This window comes from Drosophila willistoni (assembly GCF_018902025.1).
Source record: "Drosophila willistoni isolate 14030-0811.24 chromosome 2L unlocalized genomic scaffold, UCI_dwil_1.1 Seg196, whole genome shotgun sequence".
Lineage (NCBI taxonomy): Eukaryota > Metazoa > Arthropoda > Insecta > Diptera > Drosophilidae > Drosophila > Drosophila willistoni.
Window position 1 is genome coordinate 2,011,030 of NW_025814048.1, and position 19,030 is coordinate 2,030,059.

A 19,030-nucleotide genomic window follows, 5' to 3' on the forward strand; every position below is an offset into this window, starting at 1 on the left:
GTACGCCTTAAGGCATAGGGCACCATTATCCTATAGAGTCAATGATTTTGTTGCCATTCGCAATGTAGATGTCACTCCCGGGTCGTGCAAAAAGTTCGCTCCTAAATACCGTGGTCCTTATAAGATAAATCGAGTTCTTCCAAATGACCGTTACGAAGTCACTGATATTGACGATTGTCAACTTACTCAATTGCCCTACAAAGGTATCTTAGAATCAGCCCGACTCAAGCCGTGGATGCATGCGTGTGATAAAACTGTGAGTTTCTGTTTGTAATATGTATTTGATAAGCAGTATTTATATGTATATTGTATGTATTGTATATATGTATATTGTATGTTGTATGTTTGTTGAATTGTATGATCGAGGTCGATCAAATGTCAGGATTGGCCGAATGTAAACATTAGGAATATTTTAAATAAACCCGCTCCTCGTCTCAGTGAATTTCCCCGATAACCGAATTTGGGCACACTAAAAGGGTATAATACGCTAAGGCGGGGTACGGGCACACTCTCTTGAATATAGTCAATAAGACCGCATGTGCAATTAATAAATTCAGAAATAAAATCCGGAAATATAAAGACAATCCCAAGGGATTAATTACTTTAAAAAGTAGAGAGTTTACATGTCCGACATTTTTTTCAATTGTTTTGGGTTTTATCGTTTTCTATAATGGATCAATCATATTTTGGCCCAAATTGAAAAGCGACCCCCACATAAAATTACAAAATTAGGACCGAGAGGTTTATGAAATATCGTACCAATCGGAATCCGAGGTCTAAATGTTTAGATAAAGTTTCTGTCAGGAGATAAAATTTCCTAAAATTTCAATGGAAAAGACTTCATTCCAAAACTAAAATGACACATTTAGCTTGTTCTCATGTTAAGTTTCATTTCAAACTTTGTACTATATCTTCGATTTCTTTTGTACTTTTGCGACTTTGATGGATTGTATTGGATATTCTCGAGATATTTGTCAACAGATTGTCACCACTTTCAGGTGACAGATGAATTGTGCATCTAAAACGAAAATCTTCTGCTATTTCATTGTTATTTCATAATGCCAACTCGCTCAGTTCGCTTTCAGTTGGCCGCTTTCAACGTTGCCGATTTTCACAATGTTGGCAATTACTCAACGGACGGCAAACAAACTGCCAAAACGATGCCGAATCCCGTTTCCCTAGTCCCTAGTTTCCTAGTTCCTGATCCCCGAGCCATGTTTACAGTTACAATTGCTGCACATGGCGACGGGGGCGGGGGCGAGGGACACAGAAAACAACTGAAAAATATTTGCATGCACTTTTGGGTGCACTTGGTTTGAAATCTGTTTGTTTGCCATTGGCGTCGGCGCATTAAATATGCAACACCTATGACAACGATAGCAAAGGATAAGCTCAACCATCTGACTCCTAAAAAATAAGTTATCACCTCTTCCCATCTTTGTGCAGTTGGGTGGAGTGACGAAGGAGAGCTTAGAGAGCAGCAGCGAATCTGTAAGCAATTTGCTGGAAAATTTGTCAAAGAAGAAGAAAAGAAAAACGAACCAAAAAGTCGAAGGGAAAAAATTAGAAAAAATTATGACTTCCGCAATTGTTTGGTCGAACAAAAGGCAACTAATGTAACCAGCATGCAAGAAGCGCGGGGCAGAGGGTAGAAAAACTTTACAGTCAACTGTTGCTTTTCTTTGCCCAGACACACGAGCCGAAAGTTTTCCCAAATAGAAAATGTTTAATTTCCCCAAAGACAGCGAACGATGCCAAAACGCAGCATTTTCAAGCCAGAGCTAAAGAAAACTTTCTTTATATTTTACAATGCGGCTAGATATGGCCTGGAATGGGTGTAGGTGTGTGTGTATTTGTGTGTGTAGGTGTCTCAGTGCATTGCAACAGTGCAGCTGAAAAACTTTTCGGCTTGGCCAAAAAGTTACCAAGACGAGAAGCGACCCAAAACCGAAGTCGAACTTGTTAGTTTGCCATAGCGCGTTGAAAATTATATTATTTGAAACTTTTCAAATGTCACCAGAGAGTCAGAAATTTTTGGCTATGACAAAGTGTTGTTGTTGTTATTGCTACTGCTATTGTGTGTAAGGCAATGGATGAGTCGTGTGTGTGTGTGTGTGTGTGTGCATTAATTAAACATGTACGACAAATTAAGTGAGCAAGAAGTATATAATGAATCGAACTTTGAAATTTAATGGCGAATGGCTTTTCGATTACTATTATGACGATATGAGTTAGATAACTTCTTAGGATCAGGACTTGAATAAAACGTTTTAACAAATGTTTAATGAGTCTTTTTTGGATTCAGTTGGTTTGAAAATAAATCCTTGAATTTATCGCTAAACTTCTTCTTTGTTATCAGATTCCTGCTAGAGACTTTGAGGGACTTATATAAGCATTGGCATTATATCTTAAGAAATACCAAAAGCAATCCCTTTTCCCCAGTAAATTATGTGTAATAGTAATAATATAAACAATATTTTAAAGTCTTAATCAATTCAGATATGCCCTACCGCGATTCAAATAACCTATAATGGAAAAAAAGTTAAAACATTTGTGGGATGGATGAGAAAGGACTGAGGGAATTAAGCAAGCAATTTTCCTTGATTTATTGCGCTACTTGTTGCTTTAACCTCAGTGAAAGTGCTTGAATAGTAAACCAAAACAAAACACCTAAGTAGATTTTTAGAATAAAACTAAAGTGAACTAAATTTCTTCATATTTTTTGATTTAATAACTTGGCATAATGACTTTAGTTATTAACAATTGTTATATTGTTTTTACACATTTGAGATTTAGGAAAAAGCTGAACTTTATGTTGTCAAGGTTTTAGTTTTCAGATTTCTATTAATAAAGTTACGTTATGGATACAAAACGCAACATTTAATCTAACTTTTTGATAACCACTTAAAATGATGAACTTATTCAGATATCTTATAAATTATGTATAAGTCTTGTAGATAGATTCAAGAGTTTTCTCACCAATCAATAAGGCTTTTTAACATAAAGCTCAAGATAATGATAATAATTTCCATAATGTGGCTGTTTAAAGTGGGTCATGGAAATTGCTGTTCAGCTAAATTGAATTCATGTTTTAGCTTAATTGCTATAAATTGTATAGACTTTAGCTAAAACTGTCGCAAAACTGATCAAAGCGAAACTTTAGACACTTGCTCGAGTACAATTGAAAAACAGCCTTTAGTTATGGCACACACAATCAAAGCGGCAACTGCAACGGCAACAGCAATTGCAATTGCAATTTTGCTGACAACTTTTGTAGTAGTTTGACACCTCACCATGCGGCATAAAACTAGCTGGAAGGCAGCCGGGCAACAGTGGAAACAGCCAACAAGTGTTTAGACTTCTGTTTTCAGTGCAATTAAAAACGCGCCGCCTAGGCAAGCCACAAAAGACGCACACAAAAGCCAACAAAAAAAAACAACAGGAAAAAAAAGAGGAGAAAGGGAAAAGAGAGGAGAAAAAACAGAGGCAAAGTGCCGCCTACAACACTTCATGACTTGTTTTTAGCTGCCATCATGATAGTTTTCAACACTCTTTTTTCTCTCTCTCTCTTGGTTTAGTCGGCTTCTGTGTGTGTGTAAGTGTGTGTGGGTGTGAGAGTGGGTGAGTATGTTCTAACAGCGCCTGGGGATATGCAGCAAAAATGGCATTTTAAGCACACGAGGAGCAACAACAAAGACAGAAACAGGAGACTGACTGTTGAACTTTTGGACCCTCTTGCCCCTCTTTAAACAAACATACATTCCCCTCCGCTCGCATGCTAATGCCTGCTTAATATGCAATAATTGCAATTTTGCAACAATCAGCACAAAATGTTGGTTAAAAGACGAGGCGGGGAGGGGAATGAGTTGTTTTTAAGTTGATAAAAGATTTGCAACAATTTTACTTTTTGCTCCAACTAACCCAAAGAGTCCAAAGAGGATAATTTAATAACTTTTTAGATAGAGACATGCAATAAAAATACTTGCAACAACAAAAAAGCAAAAAAGGAACTTGTCAGAGTGGTTTGGCAGTCCAAAATACGCTTCAATTATTCAAAGCATGTAACTGATGAAGCAGAAATGCAACAGACAAGATGTGAGGCCTACACAAATGTCGAAACATATGTTAAAACAGAGTCGTAGAACCTTATTAGCAAGGGGGGCAAGTGTCCCATTGGATAAGAGAAATGTATGTACATGTAAATGTAATGTACTTAATATCGGCTTAATTAGTATAACATTTATAAACAAGATGAAGAAGTCTTTAAAAACACTTAACACTTTAATTCATAGGAAATATTAAGAGATTATAAAATGTAAAATATTTATCGACCTCTCATAAAAAAGCAACCCACTTTTAGGAAAGAAATAACTGATATTAGGACAAGTTAAGCTGAAATAAAGACATTATAGGCTCAATTACACTTTTATATGGATATCTGAAAATAATTTTATTTCATTTTATTTACATTTTAACATGCTTAAACTTTTTTTAAGCAATAATAAATAGTTGGATGAATAATGATAAACGATTCTTTGAATCTTTAAATTTTAGTCTCTTTGGTTTCTCTAAAGCTTAATAAAGAAGAAGCAACCTAAATATCAGCCTTTGGTTTCGAAACTTTTTAAAAATAAGCAAAGCAATTTCTTTAATGAGATACTAAATGAAAAAATTATGTTTGGCAATTAAATTGGAAAAACGAACTTGAAACTTTGCATTAATATCTTAGAAAATTAGATAAACATCAACTTTAAATGAATTCAAGTACACCAATTCACCTAACTTACTTTGTCAGGGGTAATAATTAGACTGATCAACAATCATCTTTTCGTCTGTCTATTTCTAAGCAAATCTTATCATTAAAACTTTTATAATCCGCTCCAAAATCAGAAGGCATACAAAAATTTTCGCATTCTGAAAGTTCATTCGTGTTTTTTAGCCTAGAAAAAAATATAATATTAGTCAAACAAGCAATCAAACAGATAAATAGTTTCTGTTAATAGAACAATTTTGCAACATTTGCTAATTTACTTGAAATTTGGTTGAAAACTTGACCAAAATGTAAACCCCTTTTTTAAACGCTTTCGATTGTGCGTTGAGCACCTGTTATGGTTTATATGAATGCCATTTTAGTATTTTTGAGTGCTACGTGTTATAGATATGCAACACTGGCCGCAAGTGCTATGCAACTATGTGTGTGTGTGTGTGTGTTTGTGTGTGTGTGTGGGTATGTATGAGTGCAATGCCTATTATGCTACCAAATGAAAGTGGTAATAAATTGGACAAGATGTTGCTATAAACCACACCACGACATGCCACAGCAGTACGAAACTGGACAGGGCCAGCCAGCCAACCAGCCAGCTAGCCTAGGAACCTGAATTGCAAATGCAACGCATGTGGCAGCAACAGTAACAACAGTAACAACAACAAACAAGCGGAGAACCAGAACCAACGTGATTGTCATGTACGAAATGCAGCTCAGCCAGACCACCCACAAAAACCAGCCAACTAGCCAACAGCTGACGTAGGCCAAGTCCAGCTTCAACTCCATCTCCATCTTCTAACCACAAGCGCATTTATGGGCATCAGCAGCTATATCCCCAACACACACTCACACACACACTCATACATCCATCCATCCCAATTGCAGTGGCAGGTTGCCCATTTAATCTCTCCAAAGTGATTTGAAATTGAAACGAAAATATCAAAGTGAATATGATGACTACACAGTACAAGCTTCGACACGTAAATGCTTCTACAAACGCATCGCAAATAACCATCTAAACTCTGTGTCTGAGTTTTTATTCTCAAAAGAGAATTAACTATAGAAATGTATGCATTTTGTTTATCTTTTTTTTTTGCTGATGACTTTAAATTAAAGGGAAGTTTTTAAAATGTTTCAAATTTCATTCGTAAAGCTCTCTTACTCTTAAGTACGTACTATGGATTAGAAGGCTAATATTTTACTTAAGTTAGGTTATACGTTTTACTTAACAGATATCAAAATCTGAAGTATAAACTTCGAGTTAAAGGCTCTGTAAATACTTTTTTGATTTGACAAGTCGTAATTTCAGCACATAAGTATGCTTCACAAAGTTAAATTGTGTTAAAGTTGTATTTATACGGGGGAAAACTTATAAATTTGTATTATCTGTAAGACTGCTACAAAGTCCTTTAAATAAATATTTAAATTTCTTTATAAAAGAAGTTATTTGACATTAAATCAAAGCGCATTAACATGGACAAGAGTAATGTTGGACTAAAGACATTTGGCTGAGTTGGTCAACTATTTTGCGACTAATTAACGAAATTTGCCCAATTACAATGAAGAAATCTTTCCAAAGAATTGATATGTTGTTTTTAGCTTTGACTAATCTATTCACTATTAGGATAGAATACTTTCAATATATAGTTTTTCCTTTCTGTGGACAAAAATCTAGAAATTATAAATCTGTAAAAATTACTTCATTATTAACACTACAAAAGTTCAAATCCTTTAAATAAATCAGAAAGCTTAGTTTAGTTATTGAGCAAAATAAATATCAATGGAAGTAGCCCAGTGCATTTAATAAGCAAACAAAGAGGAAGCCTAAAAGTATGAAAGTAATTGAAATTTAGCGCTGAACTGAATCAAGAGTAATTAAAATAATTCATTGTTTTTACTTAAATTCTCTAAAAAAAAACGTACCGTTTTACCGCTTAGTATTTAGATGGATGTGCTCTAATTTCTTAAGACTTCTGCATTAAACATTTGCCATGATGTTGATTTCATAATTGAGGAAGCAACATTTCATAAATTACATACATCGTGTATAGCAGAAATCTGTGTGGTTTGGGACGGCTACTTAAGCCTTTGGCAAACTATATTCAAAACCCAAGCAATTGCAATTGCATTGCAATAACGGCCAATGAACATAAGCCTGTGTGCAATTTTCGGTTGGTCCACTACCAGTACTTAACAAATCAATATGAAACGTTTGCCATTTACCAGAGACGAGAAGACAGGCAAAGGTGATGGCGGGGGGTGGGGCAACGGGTAGGTTGGAGGGGTTAGCAACTGTCCCTACCTGTGCTGACTGTCAATGCAGTTCAAATATTTACGTTCCATTTAAAGTGGCAGTCAGCAACAGGAGACGAGTTCACAGAAAGAGAGAGAGATAGAGAGAAAGAGAGAAAGAGAGAAAGAGACCCTGGGTCAGGTCAACTGCTTCATATGCTGGTCCAAAGGCATTTTCAACTTCATTTGTTGTGCAAATAGGCGTAACCTCCATCCATTCAGTCATATAGCCATCCATCCCCAGGATCGACTCCAATTCGCTCTCTTCCTCTTGTGTGTCTCTTAATTTGAAGTCATATTTCGTAAAGCAATAATTGTTGAGTAAAAGTTCTTTTTGTGGTCTGGCCAAAAGTAATTTTGGTCAGTAGGATGAGGAGTTGTCGGTTTTGGTCCTTTTTTATCCACCAACCACTTGTTGTATTTTTGCCGATTTTTAATTAATTGAAAATATCTTTGTGGCAAATAGAAAGAGATGCAAACACAGAAGAATCAGTCATGAAGTTGCTTTATTTTATAGTAGACAAGTGTGGAATCCTCTGTAAACTCTATTCACAGCCAATAGGAAGAGGAGATGGAAATTGCCGACTGTCCTTTTCTGTAATCCACGCCTTTTTTTTTGTTTTCCTTAATCCCCCTTCCTCTCGCGTTCTCTTAAAGCGGCAACAGAACGATTACAATTTGTTTTGCTTTTATTCTCACATTTCCATTGCGACTAATCTGCAATTATGTTTTACATAAAAATCGTATCACATGCTAAAACAGACAAAAACAACAACAGCACCAACAAAAACAACGCAAAACAACAAAAGAAAAGTTTTCAAAAAGTTTTACCCCCACCCGTCGACTTGTTTCAGCTGTCTGCGTTGATATTTTGTGCAACACAAAAACAAAACCAAAAAATACGAAAAACTATCAGAGACAACAATAGCTTCAAACTGCCAAAGCTGGACAACGGGGCGTATGAGTGAGTTGGTGAATGAGTGTCAGTCTGTGTGCTGTGAATGTTTGTGTGTTGATTTGCCTCTCTCTCTCTCTCTCACTCTCTCTATGTGTGTGTGTTGTAATATATATTTAATTTGTTTGATTGTTAAATGAACCCATGTACCTTTTGCTCCCAACCAATTGTTACCTACTAATCAAAGTTAATTCGTAAGCGAAAGAATCTTTTAGTTTAAATTGCATTCAACTATTTAGATGACTTTTATGGAAACTAAATTTAATCATATTCAAACAGTTTAAATAAACCGTACAGCGACAAGCAATTAAGTGAGTAAAGTCTTTAATGGGCATACTTGATGGACATTAGTGTGTAGTACTTGGACTTTCCACCAGTTGCATTTGGAATACATATGTGTATGTATCATTTAAGATCTGGCAAAAAGCAAGAGCTAAGAAGCCAGAAAATAAGGAGAGTGAACAAATAGTATTTGTCTAAACTTTATTTTTCTTTTAATTTCATAAATCTTGGAGAAGAGAAGATTAGTGGAATGATAAAAATTGGTGGTACTTGAGATAGGTATTTGGACAAACTGATTATGCTTTTGATTGTGGTTCTTGTTTTTTACAATCTTCATTGAGGAATTGTTGTCAAATTAGGTCAAATTATAATCTATGACCCAGCTCTGACAATTTGCGCTTTAGTGAAACGACTGAAATATAAGTATATTAAGCGTAAGAGAGAGTGAGAGAAAGGGGGGCAAAGCTCTTTAATAAAGGATACAGCAAACGAGGTACATACATCTATTTAGGTAATTATGCTTAAATGCAATCTGAACGTTTGCAAACAATCGGCAAAAGAACTTGAATCTTACATGACAATTGGTGAAACAAACTCTTAGACTAAATAATCAAATCTAGCAGCTTCTATGATGGATTAGTCCAAGATAAATTTTACCTTTAAGTATTAAGTATTCAGGTGTTTAAACTTTAAACTACTTATTCAACAGTTAAAGGAAGAAACTGTTTTGCTCCTTCATTCTTAAACGTTTTGTTAGTCCCTGTTTTTTTTTTTGATCATTTGATTTTAAAACGCCATAAGGACATAAAGAACTCTGCATGGGACTCAAGTGGAAATGATTATCTTTCTTTTAAGATTAAACATTATGAAAAATCGGCAAATGCTTTATCTGTTTTCGATCGTTATATCAGCGGCACGCCAATAACTTTGCCATTTTGAATGGTTAATTATATACCCAAATGTATATAATAACATATATTAAGCATATATGTCCTTGAGCCATATGCCAACCTTATAAATTAGCTGCCAGAGGCATCTCGCCAGCCTCGCCAGCCTCTAACCACCATGGTAACCTTCGTCGCTGATGTCCCTCGTCTCTGTCTTTGCCGCTGCCTTTGCCGTTGCGTTGCCTGTTTGGTCTAATGAACGCAACAGCACCACATAAACATAAATTATGGGGCCAGGCCGTTTCAACACCCAACGATGACGTCTCTTTGGTTTTTTCGGTTGCATATTTGCGCAGCATACTTCGGGGCGCCATAGAGCTGCAGCAGCTGAAACGGTGGCTGCTTCATTGCATACTTTTTGGCTCTGCCGCATGGTTTATCCCTTCTTTTGCAGTAAAAAGCATTTTGGCACGGGCATCCTGTGCATTTTTCCTTGTTAATTTATTTTCTCTTTATTGTATTTTTCTTTGCATATGTATGGGTGAGTGGTTTTTTGCCTTAAAATAATATATTCACAGTTTTATTTTATAATTTTTGTATGTGTTTAATTTTTCCTTTTGTATATTTTATTTGTAAGTTAAACTAATATTTATTTATATATATTTTTTCATGCTTTTATGACTTTATCAATTTTAATACATTTTTTTGTTGTTGTTGTTTTGTTTTGTTTCTTTGTTGTTTAAGTATTTACATTTTGGTGTGTGTGTTGTGAGTTCTTTTTTTTTGTATTTTTGTTTTTGTTTAAATAAATTAGTTGTACTAAGAAATTAATTATAAAAAATTCATTAAAAGAAATGCACTTTACGTTATTGCCGATATGTGTGAGTTTTTCTCTTGTGTGTGTGTGTGTGTTACGTTTTGTTTCATTTGTTTTTTTTTTTTTGGAAGCTTAACTCATCCAAGGCCTAAATATTAAAATTTAGCTATAACTATATAAATTAATAATTGTTTTTTTTTGTTGAAGTATATTTATGTATGTGTATATATTTTAAAGCCTAGACAAACTCAACTAATATATTTAATATTGCACACAATTCTGGAAAGTAATGGTAAACCGACAACTTTTGGTTCTCTCTCTTTTGTATTTGCGGGATTACTACACCAACATAACTAGACACTAACTAGACACTTTTAACATATATATCATATATATATAATATATCTGTACGATCATCCTTACCTATGGTATACAGCTTGACAATAATTAACATACTTATCATTTACTTTACTTTATATAGTTGTTAGGCCTTTGCATTTGCCGCCATTAACTGAATCTCTCTCTCACTTTTGACTATTTTCATATTGAATGCCCCCAAATGTATGCAACGTATACTAAGCTTTTGTATTTTATGTTCTTTTCTGCTCGCTCGTATAGAGAATTTGTGTTGTGATTGCAATTAATCTTTTTTTATGTGAGTGTGTGTGTGAGTGTGTTGCAGTTGTATTTTTGTTTTTCTGGAAACCTTAACTATTGTGTAGAATTTCATTGGTGTTTCTATTTGTTTTTTTAAGTAAACTTAACTTGTTTTTCTATGTGCGTCTATCTGACCAGCAGATTCAATAGCAATGCTGTTAAAATTAGGCCCAGACTACTTGATGACCAGGTCATGGCTCCATCTCCCTCACCATCTCGACAGCTTTCCGGATGACGTGTAAAGTCCTCGCAATAGAGCTGAAATTTAAATGTAAAATATTCATTATTTAGTGTATTTATTTATTAAATGATTTGTAGCTTACCTTGGTCAAACTGTTGGCATATTTATCAACTAATTCTCGTGTGAATTTTGCTGCCTCATTGCCACAAATTTTACGAGCTGCATTCTCTGAGCAGTCTCCCAATTCATTAATGGAACTAGAAATGAAACAAAACCTATTAACAACTCATTCGATGTGGATTTAATCTTGGACTTACCAGCAAATGGTTTTGATATTCTCATTGAGAGTGCCATTCTCTTGATTCTCTTGATTCTTATTGGGCTTGAGAAAGACCATGGTCTCCTTATAGCGATTGGCACAAACTTCAAATTGCTTTTTGGCCATTTCCGAGCAGGCAGCATGCTTTAGATACTCTACAGCAAAACACTCGATAAGTTTTCAATATTTAACTGTGGGAAAACTGATTGAACTTACCCTCTTGAAATTCACCCTTGTTGCAGAGATCACGAATGAACTGATTGGTGCCATGGTAGAGTTTATTGAATTGATTCCTCTGCTGCAAATCCATGCAGCGACGCGTATAACTTTGAATACATCGGACACCCTTACGCAACTCGCTATAATTTTGGAATTAGAGATACAGAATCGAATCGATTGATGAATCGCTTAGATAAAGCTCATAATGATGTTTGTTAATAGGCAAGAGACAGCAAAACAACTTACTGACAAAGTTTATCCAGTTCCTCCTTCTTGGCTGGACCCATTGAAAATTCTTTTGTTAAATGCAGCATATCAAGTGGTTCGGCGCACTTGGTGAACTCCTCCTGGCCGCATTCCTCTGACCTGGCCAATGCCAACAGCAATGCTGTAGAAATTCGAGTACAAAAATGTAGCGAAATCGAGTGAGTGAGAGGGAGAGAGAACGAAAGAAAGGTAGAATAAAGGGACGGTAAGTGGTGGGTATAAACAAACAGAAAAGCTAAAAGGCAATCTGAGACTGAGACTAAAGTCAGAGCTCCAGTCAGCTGCAACAAAAGTTGCAAATGTGCGTCAAGGGTAATAAAGTTGGGCGTAAGTGAAATTGGCATTTCATAAATTTGAAACTTTTCGGTTTCAGTTCAAGTCGAAGTCAGTTCTAGTTTTGCTATATATGTATTGTACATACATATAAGTATGTATATTCGCCTAGTCAGTAAGTCGGTTCTAGTTTCGCGAAAGTCACGACTCTGCCAATTATATTGACTGACAGCCTGAGAGATAAGCACATAGGAAACTGCTGCTTATGAACATGATGTTCAGACAGCCAAGTCAGGCCATATTATTGCACTTACCCATTGATATGAGCAACAAGGTCCAGCCCCAGCTTTGACTCCAGTTTTCATGCATTTTTAGCAGTTTGTTGCTTTCTCGTTCTCTGTTGGTTTTCCTTATATTTTGCGTTTGTTCTTTTGTTGACTTTGCAATTACACTGCTGCTCTTCCGATTGGCAGTCGCGTTCGATTTGTGATGTCACACCACTGTGTTTTGATTTACTGCAACAGAATTTACATATTTTTACGTCAGCCAAACTATTACCCAGAATGCATTATGCATTGTGAAATGTGTAAAACCTGTAGACATAGATTTCCAGGTATTCTATGCACTTTTATTTCTTCTGTTTTCCCTTTCCACCTCACCAACTAACTGACTGACTGACTGACTGACTAATTCATTAAACATTTTCAATTATTTTCTCTATGAACCATTTCTGTTAGTTTTGCTAGATCTAGATTTAATTCTATAGCTGCTAAATGTGTCGTGCAGACTATATAGCTTTGTTCATTGGACACGCCTCTTTTTAGCGACAGAAATATATTCATCTATATATATTTGCATATTTCATAATAATATTTCAAATTATTAATTCATAACTTTTAGAGATTTGATACCAATATCTTTTAGTCTATATAAAAAGCATATTAAATTAATAATTTCTAGGATCCTTTTTCAGAAATGTCATACCAAAAATTAAAATAGTTTTAGTATGTTAATAAATATATTACTTATTAAAGCAAGACATTTAAATTCCATGACTAAAAAAACCTCTAATTAATTTAAATGCCCTATGCCAAAAATTTATAGGATATCAATTAGTCGGCCCTCTAAGTAATATTATTTGTTTTTAAATTTGTTGTTGGTTTTGTTTTTTGGCTGCTCACTCTCACTTGATGCCCGAAAGACGCATTAAAAGAAATGCTCAAATAATAGAAATGATCTAAATATAAACGAATGTCGTCAAAAGAAAAGCGAAAGGCATAACAAACAAAACACAAAAAAGTTACCAAAAACAAGAGAAATGATCTCGGAATCGAAATGCTCATAGTTAGGTTTTAATACTCTTCAACAAAGATCCATCTTATGAATCTTTGTGTTGAAACTAATTAGTTGCATTTATTGAAAAAAAAAAAGAAATATAGAACGCAATTGTATTACATAAATGAGCCATTAACTAATCATATGCAAAAAAGATAAATTAAGGTTGAAAATGACTTAATTTAGAATTAATGTATTAAGAAGAATGCGACAATGTTATGTAAAGACTGTCTAAGAAAAAGAATATGAAAAGGAAGAGTACAAAAGAATTTCTGACTAATTTCAATTCTCTGCTCTGCTAAAAAAGGGTTTAATGAAGATTTTGACTGAATGACAATGTTTGCCCTGAAAATAAATGATATAAAGAGCTAAGTTTTAGATGTAGAATATTTCAGGTACATAAAAGATATAGACATTCCTACAAGCTTTGCTTGAGTTATACAAACGTCAAAGAACACATATTTATATGTAAGAATGAACCATTAGTCAGGAATTCCTAGGAAACTATCCCTTTTCATATACTTCTGTAAAAATGACCTCTTAACAATCGGTAATTAATCTGATTAATGCATTGCTAATTATCTTTCAGCATGAATAGTTCCCAGTTATAGTTAATATAAAACCCAAGGCGAAATAAAACAAATCATAGTCATTAAAAACGAAAGTAAAACAAAAGATTAAGTTAAGCAATGATTAGCCTTTAGAATGAATATAAGATATTAATTCCTATACATAGACACAAAACAATAAACAATAGCTAAGCTCATAGAGATAATCAAGAATTTGCATGACTATTATAAGATCTCAGTGGACATATGTAAAGTGTAGAAGAATTAAAACTTGGTAACCAATAAAAATACACATCTGTGGCAAAAAGAGTCTGAAAGAAAAGGAGAACGTTTCCAAAGAAAGATAGTCGATGATAATATAGACTTGTAAAGAAACAGAGGAAGACAGTTTGCCAATACCAAAGGACTTTTTAAGATTAGATGATTAGATAGCGAAATGCCCAAAAGAGATAACTGAACTGGAGTACTAAAACCAAATCGATAAGAAGAATTGATAAAATGATTGTCAGATGAGCCTTTATGTAGCTTCAGTTGAGACCAAGTAGCTAATAAAAGGTTAATTAGTCAAGACCACGTAGTTAATCAAAAATTAAATTTTCTAGGTACATTGCTTGTAAAGCTTATTTCTGCTTTGTTTGACAAACTGTAAAGAAGAACTAATGTACCCTTCCTAGCTGGGACACAATTAGCGTCAACGTTGTTGCTTTTCTCCCCGTTTTTAGTTTTATTTAAATTTCATTTGTTGATAGTAGTACTTGTTATTGCTTTCTTAATTGTTTTTGTTGTTAATGCACAAGACCAAAACATATAATTTGGCATAGGCTAAATGAAAATTTGCATTGTCTATGCCAGTTCAAGGCAAAGTGCAAGTTTTCTAAATAATGATAAAATTATTCATATGCATAAATTAGAAAAAAACAAATTTTTCAATTACTGTAATTATTGATCTTTTATGTTGTCGAGATATAAATCATGACTGCTTGATGAATGAAATTAAAATAATACTAAAACTAAAAACTAAAACCAAAATGACTTGTTGCCAGGCCAAAAAGAAACCTTGTAATGAATTTGATTAATTTGTTTGATTAAGAGTCGAAAAGAAAACCAACTTCAAATGTTTATTTAAAAGAAATCTGATTTTATCTATAATTGAAATAAAGTGCTTTGAAATTTCATTACGCTAGTTGCCAATTTTTCATCAGTATTGAAATACACTATAAATTTATAATGGAATAGGATGAAATGCGAGATGAATGTTTTTCTATAGTTAAATTATGCGTTGATGATTTATTAGTTTGATATAAAAATAGTACTTAAAACGCCATAAAAAAATACTAAAGTAAATGGTTTCACCGAATATTGTATACCCTATAAGCTAAGAAATTAAACATTTATCCTTTTCTAATTTCCATTTTTTCAAGGCAACTGCTTGTTTAATTTCAGTTCATTTTTTTATGATTTTTTTAAGGAATTTTCAAAATTTTATATGGTTTTAATATGTTGGAAGTTAGAAAAAATAATTTTTCAATCGGATTTCTTAATTTTTGTTAAAAAAAGAAGCATTTAACTATTAAGAAGAATAATTCAAATTAACTTTTGCTTTTTTTTAGGTCATAAAGAAGAAGTTCCCAAAAAAAATTCAAGTATCTCCCATGATAATTTTTGTTAAATTTACAACTTTTTCTATATAAGATAATCTGTTGCCTCATTCACCTATATACCCTATTCTATATCCTTTGGTCATTCTTCAGCTTTATCATTCTCATCATCAGCTCATCTCCTGCTGCAGCTCATCAACCTCTCGCGGCGTAGGCGTAGTCAAAAGTCCAAAACAAAAAATAATGAAAAATGAGCCAAAAAAAAGAAACAAATATGTTTATTTTAAGTTATTTGATGTGCCAAATTTTTTATTCTTTTTTTTTGTTTTTGTTAATTTTTTTTCGTTTAGTTGCTGCAATTTATTTTCAACATGTAAATGCGGCATATTTATTTATGTTATTTCTTATGCACAAAGGTGCGGCAGATGCTTTTAGCATATTTATAATACAAATAATATAAAACACAACTTGTCATTATTTTTATATTTTTTGTTGTTTCTTAATAGTTTTGACGAATTTGTTTGTGTCTGTTGTTTGCCTGTGATAAATTAAAATAAAGGCATAAAAATTTTTGTTGAGAAGGTCAGCTCTAATTGTTTATCAATAAAGCGAGAACTAAACAAAAAACAAGAGAAACTTTTGCAATCGATGCAAATTTCTATAGAATATATGAATCAATTGGCTGCTTGCAATTCACTTTTATTCTCTACAACAATTTGCTAGCCAAGTTTTTCCCATTTGCATTTAAAATAAATGGATAGAGCGTTTTAATAATATTTATACGAGGAAATTGGTTTGAATTAGCTGCAGGAATACACAAATATTTGGGATTTACATTTAAATTATTTATTAAAAAACAAAAAAAAAAACACGAAAAAACAGTTTCAGAATTTCGGGATCTAAATAGGGGAAAAAATTTACCCCCTAACTTATGCAATTGTCTGCAGAAGTAAAGTACTTTTTTCCTAAAAAATTCAATAGTTTTTGGTGGTCTCTCTACTCTTTTATCTTGTCCATAAATAATGTTTCCATCAATGATTATTTTTGTATTCCTAGGTTATTCCGAAATGTACTTTTTTGGGTCTCAAAAGTCGTCTTCTTTCATTGCATACTTTAGAGGGCAACCTTTTCCCAGATCGCATTCGTAGATGCGATGCTGTATTTTCTATTGATTCAATTTCATGTCATTAAAAGACAAGAGAGAGCTCAATTAAGTCATTTTATTTCTACGGCTTATTTCGGTAAAGGTTTTAATATTTTTTAAACATTTTTTTAAGCACTTTGTCTTTATTTCTTAAAATTAATAGACAAATGTGGGTAAATTTGTAAATTGATAAACTTGTTCATGTTAATACCATAGTTTAGCCTCAAATAATATTTGAATTTAAAACAACCTTTACTAATTATATATATATTTTGAGCATTTCCTTAAATTGATAATTCACTGATTAGGCACTAATTAATTCAACAATTTAACTAATTATTAAACTATTGTGTAAATTGTTTTCTATTATTAAAATGGATTTAAAAATAATTACTATAATTTGAAACTCACATTGTAAAGAGATCAAAAAATGTGTCTAAAATGTATTGCCTAAAGAAAATATACAAATAATTTCAAGACTTCATATTTTCGATTGCCTTGAAGCTAAGCTAAAATCATTTGCCAACCAAGTAAGAGTCAATTCTTAATTAAAATTCGTCGAAAGTAGCCAAAAGAAGTCATAAAAACGAATTTATAAGTGTAATTTTTGCAAAGGTTGTTAACAGTGTATTAAATTGCCGACTTGAAAGGTTTTTGAATTAATACGACATTTTCTCACTATATATACAATGTATGTATGTACATACATATATGTAACTCTTTGGAGTGGGTTCCACTTTTCTGTGCATTACTTTTGCCGTGGATGCACATTCATGACCGATATTCACTCGTAGAGAATAGTGTTTTCTATTGTTTTGCGGCATCAATTAGTAAATTGCCGCAAACAACAATTGGAAATAACAAATAACAATCTAAGTTTTACATTTTTCTTCTTCTGTTTTGCAATTGAGTTTTCAGTTGATCACTGATCACTGATCACGCCGATTGCTCGCTCTCTCTGGCCATCTCGCTTGCTGTGGGACAACAACAAAACACTTGACGAAGCGGCAGATTGAGAAAAATGACAAAAATACCAAAGTAATAAATAAATAAAAATAAACTGTAAAAACGAATTACTTAAAAAAAATAAAACAAAAAAAAAAGGCAAAATCAAAATTAATGAAAAGACAATTTTTCACTGCAGATTCGCTTAGGCGGTAGCAAAGAAAAAGAAAACAACAGAAGTGTGGGCCATGGGGGGAGTGGCGGGGAACCACACGTGAAGCAAAAATGCAGTCGGACGAGCCCTCTCTTCGTCGGTACGACCCCCTAGCCACCCTTCTACTCCCCCTCTAGCTCTCTTTCTCTCCATCAATTTGCGTCTCTGTGTTGGCGTCGTCTCGTGAGTTCGATCGCACACCCAAAAACGATCGCCCCGCAGCTTCCCCTGACCCCTCCTCAAACCACTGCGCCCCGGCAAACTCTCATTGACTGTGCTGCTCCACACTAAATAAGTTTGTGCCAAAATCAGGTTTCGGTTGACTTTTCAATATATATGTTTGTTATTTTTTTTCTTTTCGATCGACAACACCAAATTAAACATTTAATATACAAAAATTCATTGATTACTGTTAATTGTAAGAAGAGCTCCAAGAAGACACACGAACAACACACACACACACACTCAAAGATACACACACACACATAGGCACAACACGAACGAAGTGCAGCAAACACTTTTGAAAAATGATTTTTGAAAAGTTCTTTTTATTTTGTTGTTTTTGTGTGTGTTTTCAATTTGTTCGAAATTCAAATTCAAATTCAAAATTCGGCAAACGCAAGCGGCGCCACGTTGTTGGCCGAGCGAATAACAAAACGTAACTGAAGCGACATCGGCAACGGCAACACACACGAAAGCCCTCCAAGTGCTTTGGCCGTGCACTACACTCCGGGCCACACGAAAAGCTCAACATCAACTTGTTTTGCGTTTGGTTTCATGCTAACACGAAAAAGTAACATTTATAACTCTATTAAAAATCCACATAATGTGTTTTGTTGATATCAATAATAAAGCTTACTTGAAAGTCAGAATATCCATTCATCCATCCATCATTTAATGATTATTCAAATATTTTTAAAAAATGGCAACTCTGTGTGCAAAGTATGCATTACGGAAAACCCTTTTAAATAGTCCATATTTATGCTCTAGTATCCTAAATAAATGTATTTAAATGCAAATTTATTGATATTAACGTCCTCTCTCTTTTGGTTCTACTTCCTCCTCACTCGCTTTTATCCTATATGCTAAAATACCATTTTCGAAGCAAAATTAAAGCTATACTCGATATAATTATATTCCAAATACACACAATTTTTTGATACAAAAAAGTGAATGGTTAGAAACAATACTTAAATTTGGGTCACAGTAATTTTTTTAAAAAACACTCATCTTCATTTTATATAATTTCAATATTAATAAAGAGTTCAAATTAACTAATTTAAATATTTATGTGAGTTTGATAGCTCCCAA

General features: G+C 33.5%; 1 protein-coding gene across 1 annotated transcript; it reads right to left on the reverse strand.

The window, feature by feature from the left end:
* Positions 1-10,217: 10,217 nt before the first annotated feature.
* LOC6639789 lies at positions 10,218-18,282 on the reverse strand. Its single transcript, XM_002062687.4, has 7 exons — positions 18,130-18,282; positions 12,229-12,429; positions 11,621-11,762; positions 11,372-11,514; positions 11,154-11,310; positions 10,979-11,093; positions 10,218-10,913 (listed from the first exon to the last, which is right to left on the reverse strand). Exons 2-7 carry the CDS (start codon positions 12,281-12,283, stop codon positions 10,782-10,784), a joined length of 744 nt encoding a protein of 247 aa, XP_002062723.1. The 5' UTR covers positions 12,284-12,429; positions 18,130-18,282; the 3' UTR covers positions 10,218-10,781.
* Between the last annotated feature and the right edge of the window lie 748 nt (positions 18,283-19,030).

Excerpts from the sequence above, each read along its gene's own strand:
- LOC6639789 (XM_002062687.4), bottom strand. The coding sequence starts at position 12,283 with ATGCATGAAAACTGGAGTCAAAGCTGGGGCTGGACCTTGTTGCTCATA. Across the intron at positions 11,763-12,228 it reads CTTGTTGCTCATATCAATGG|CATTGCTGTTGGCATTGGCC; the intron begins GTAAGTGCAATA and ends GAATTTCTACAG. Across the intron at positions 11,515-11,620 it reads GAACTGGATAAACTTTGTCA|CGAGTTGCGTAAGGGTGTCC; the intron begins GTAAGTTGTTTT and ends CCAAAATTATAG.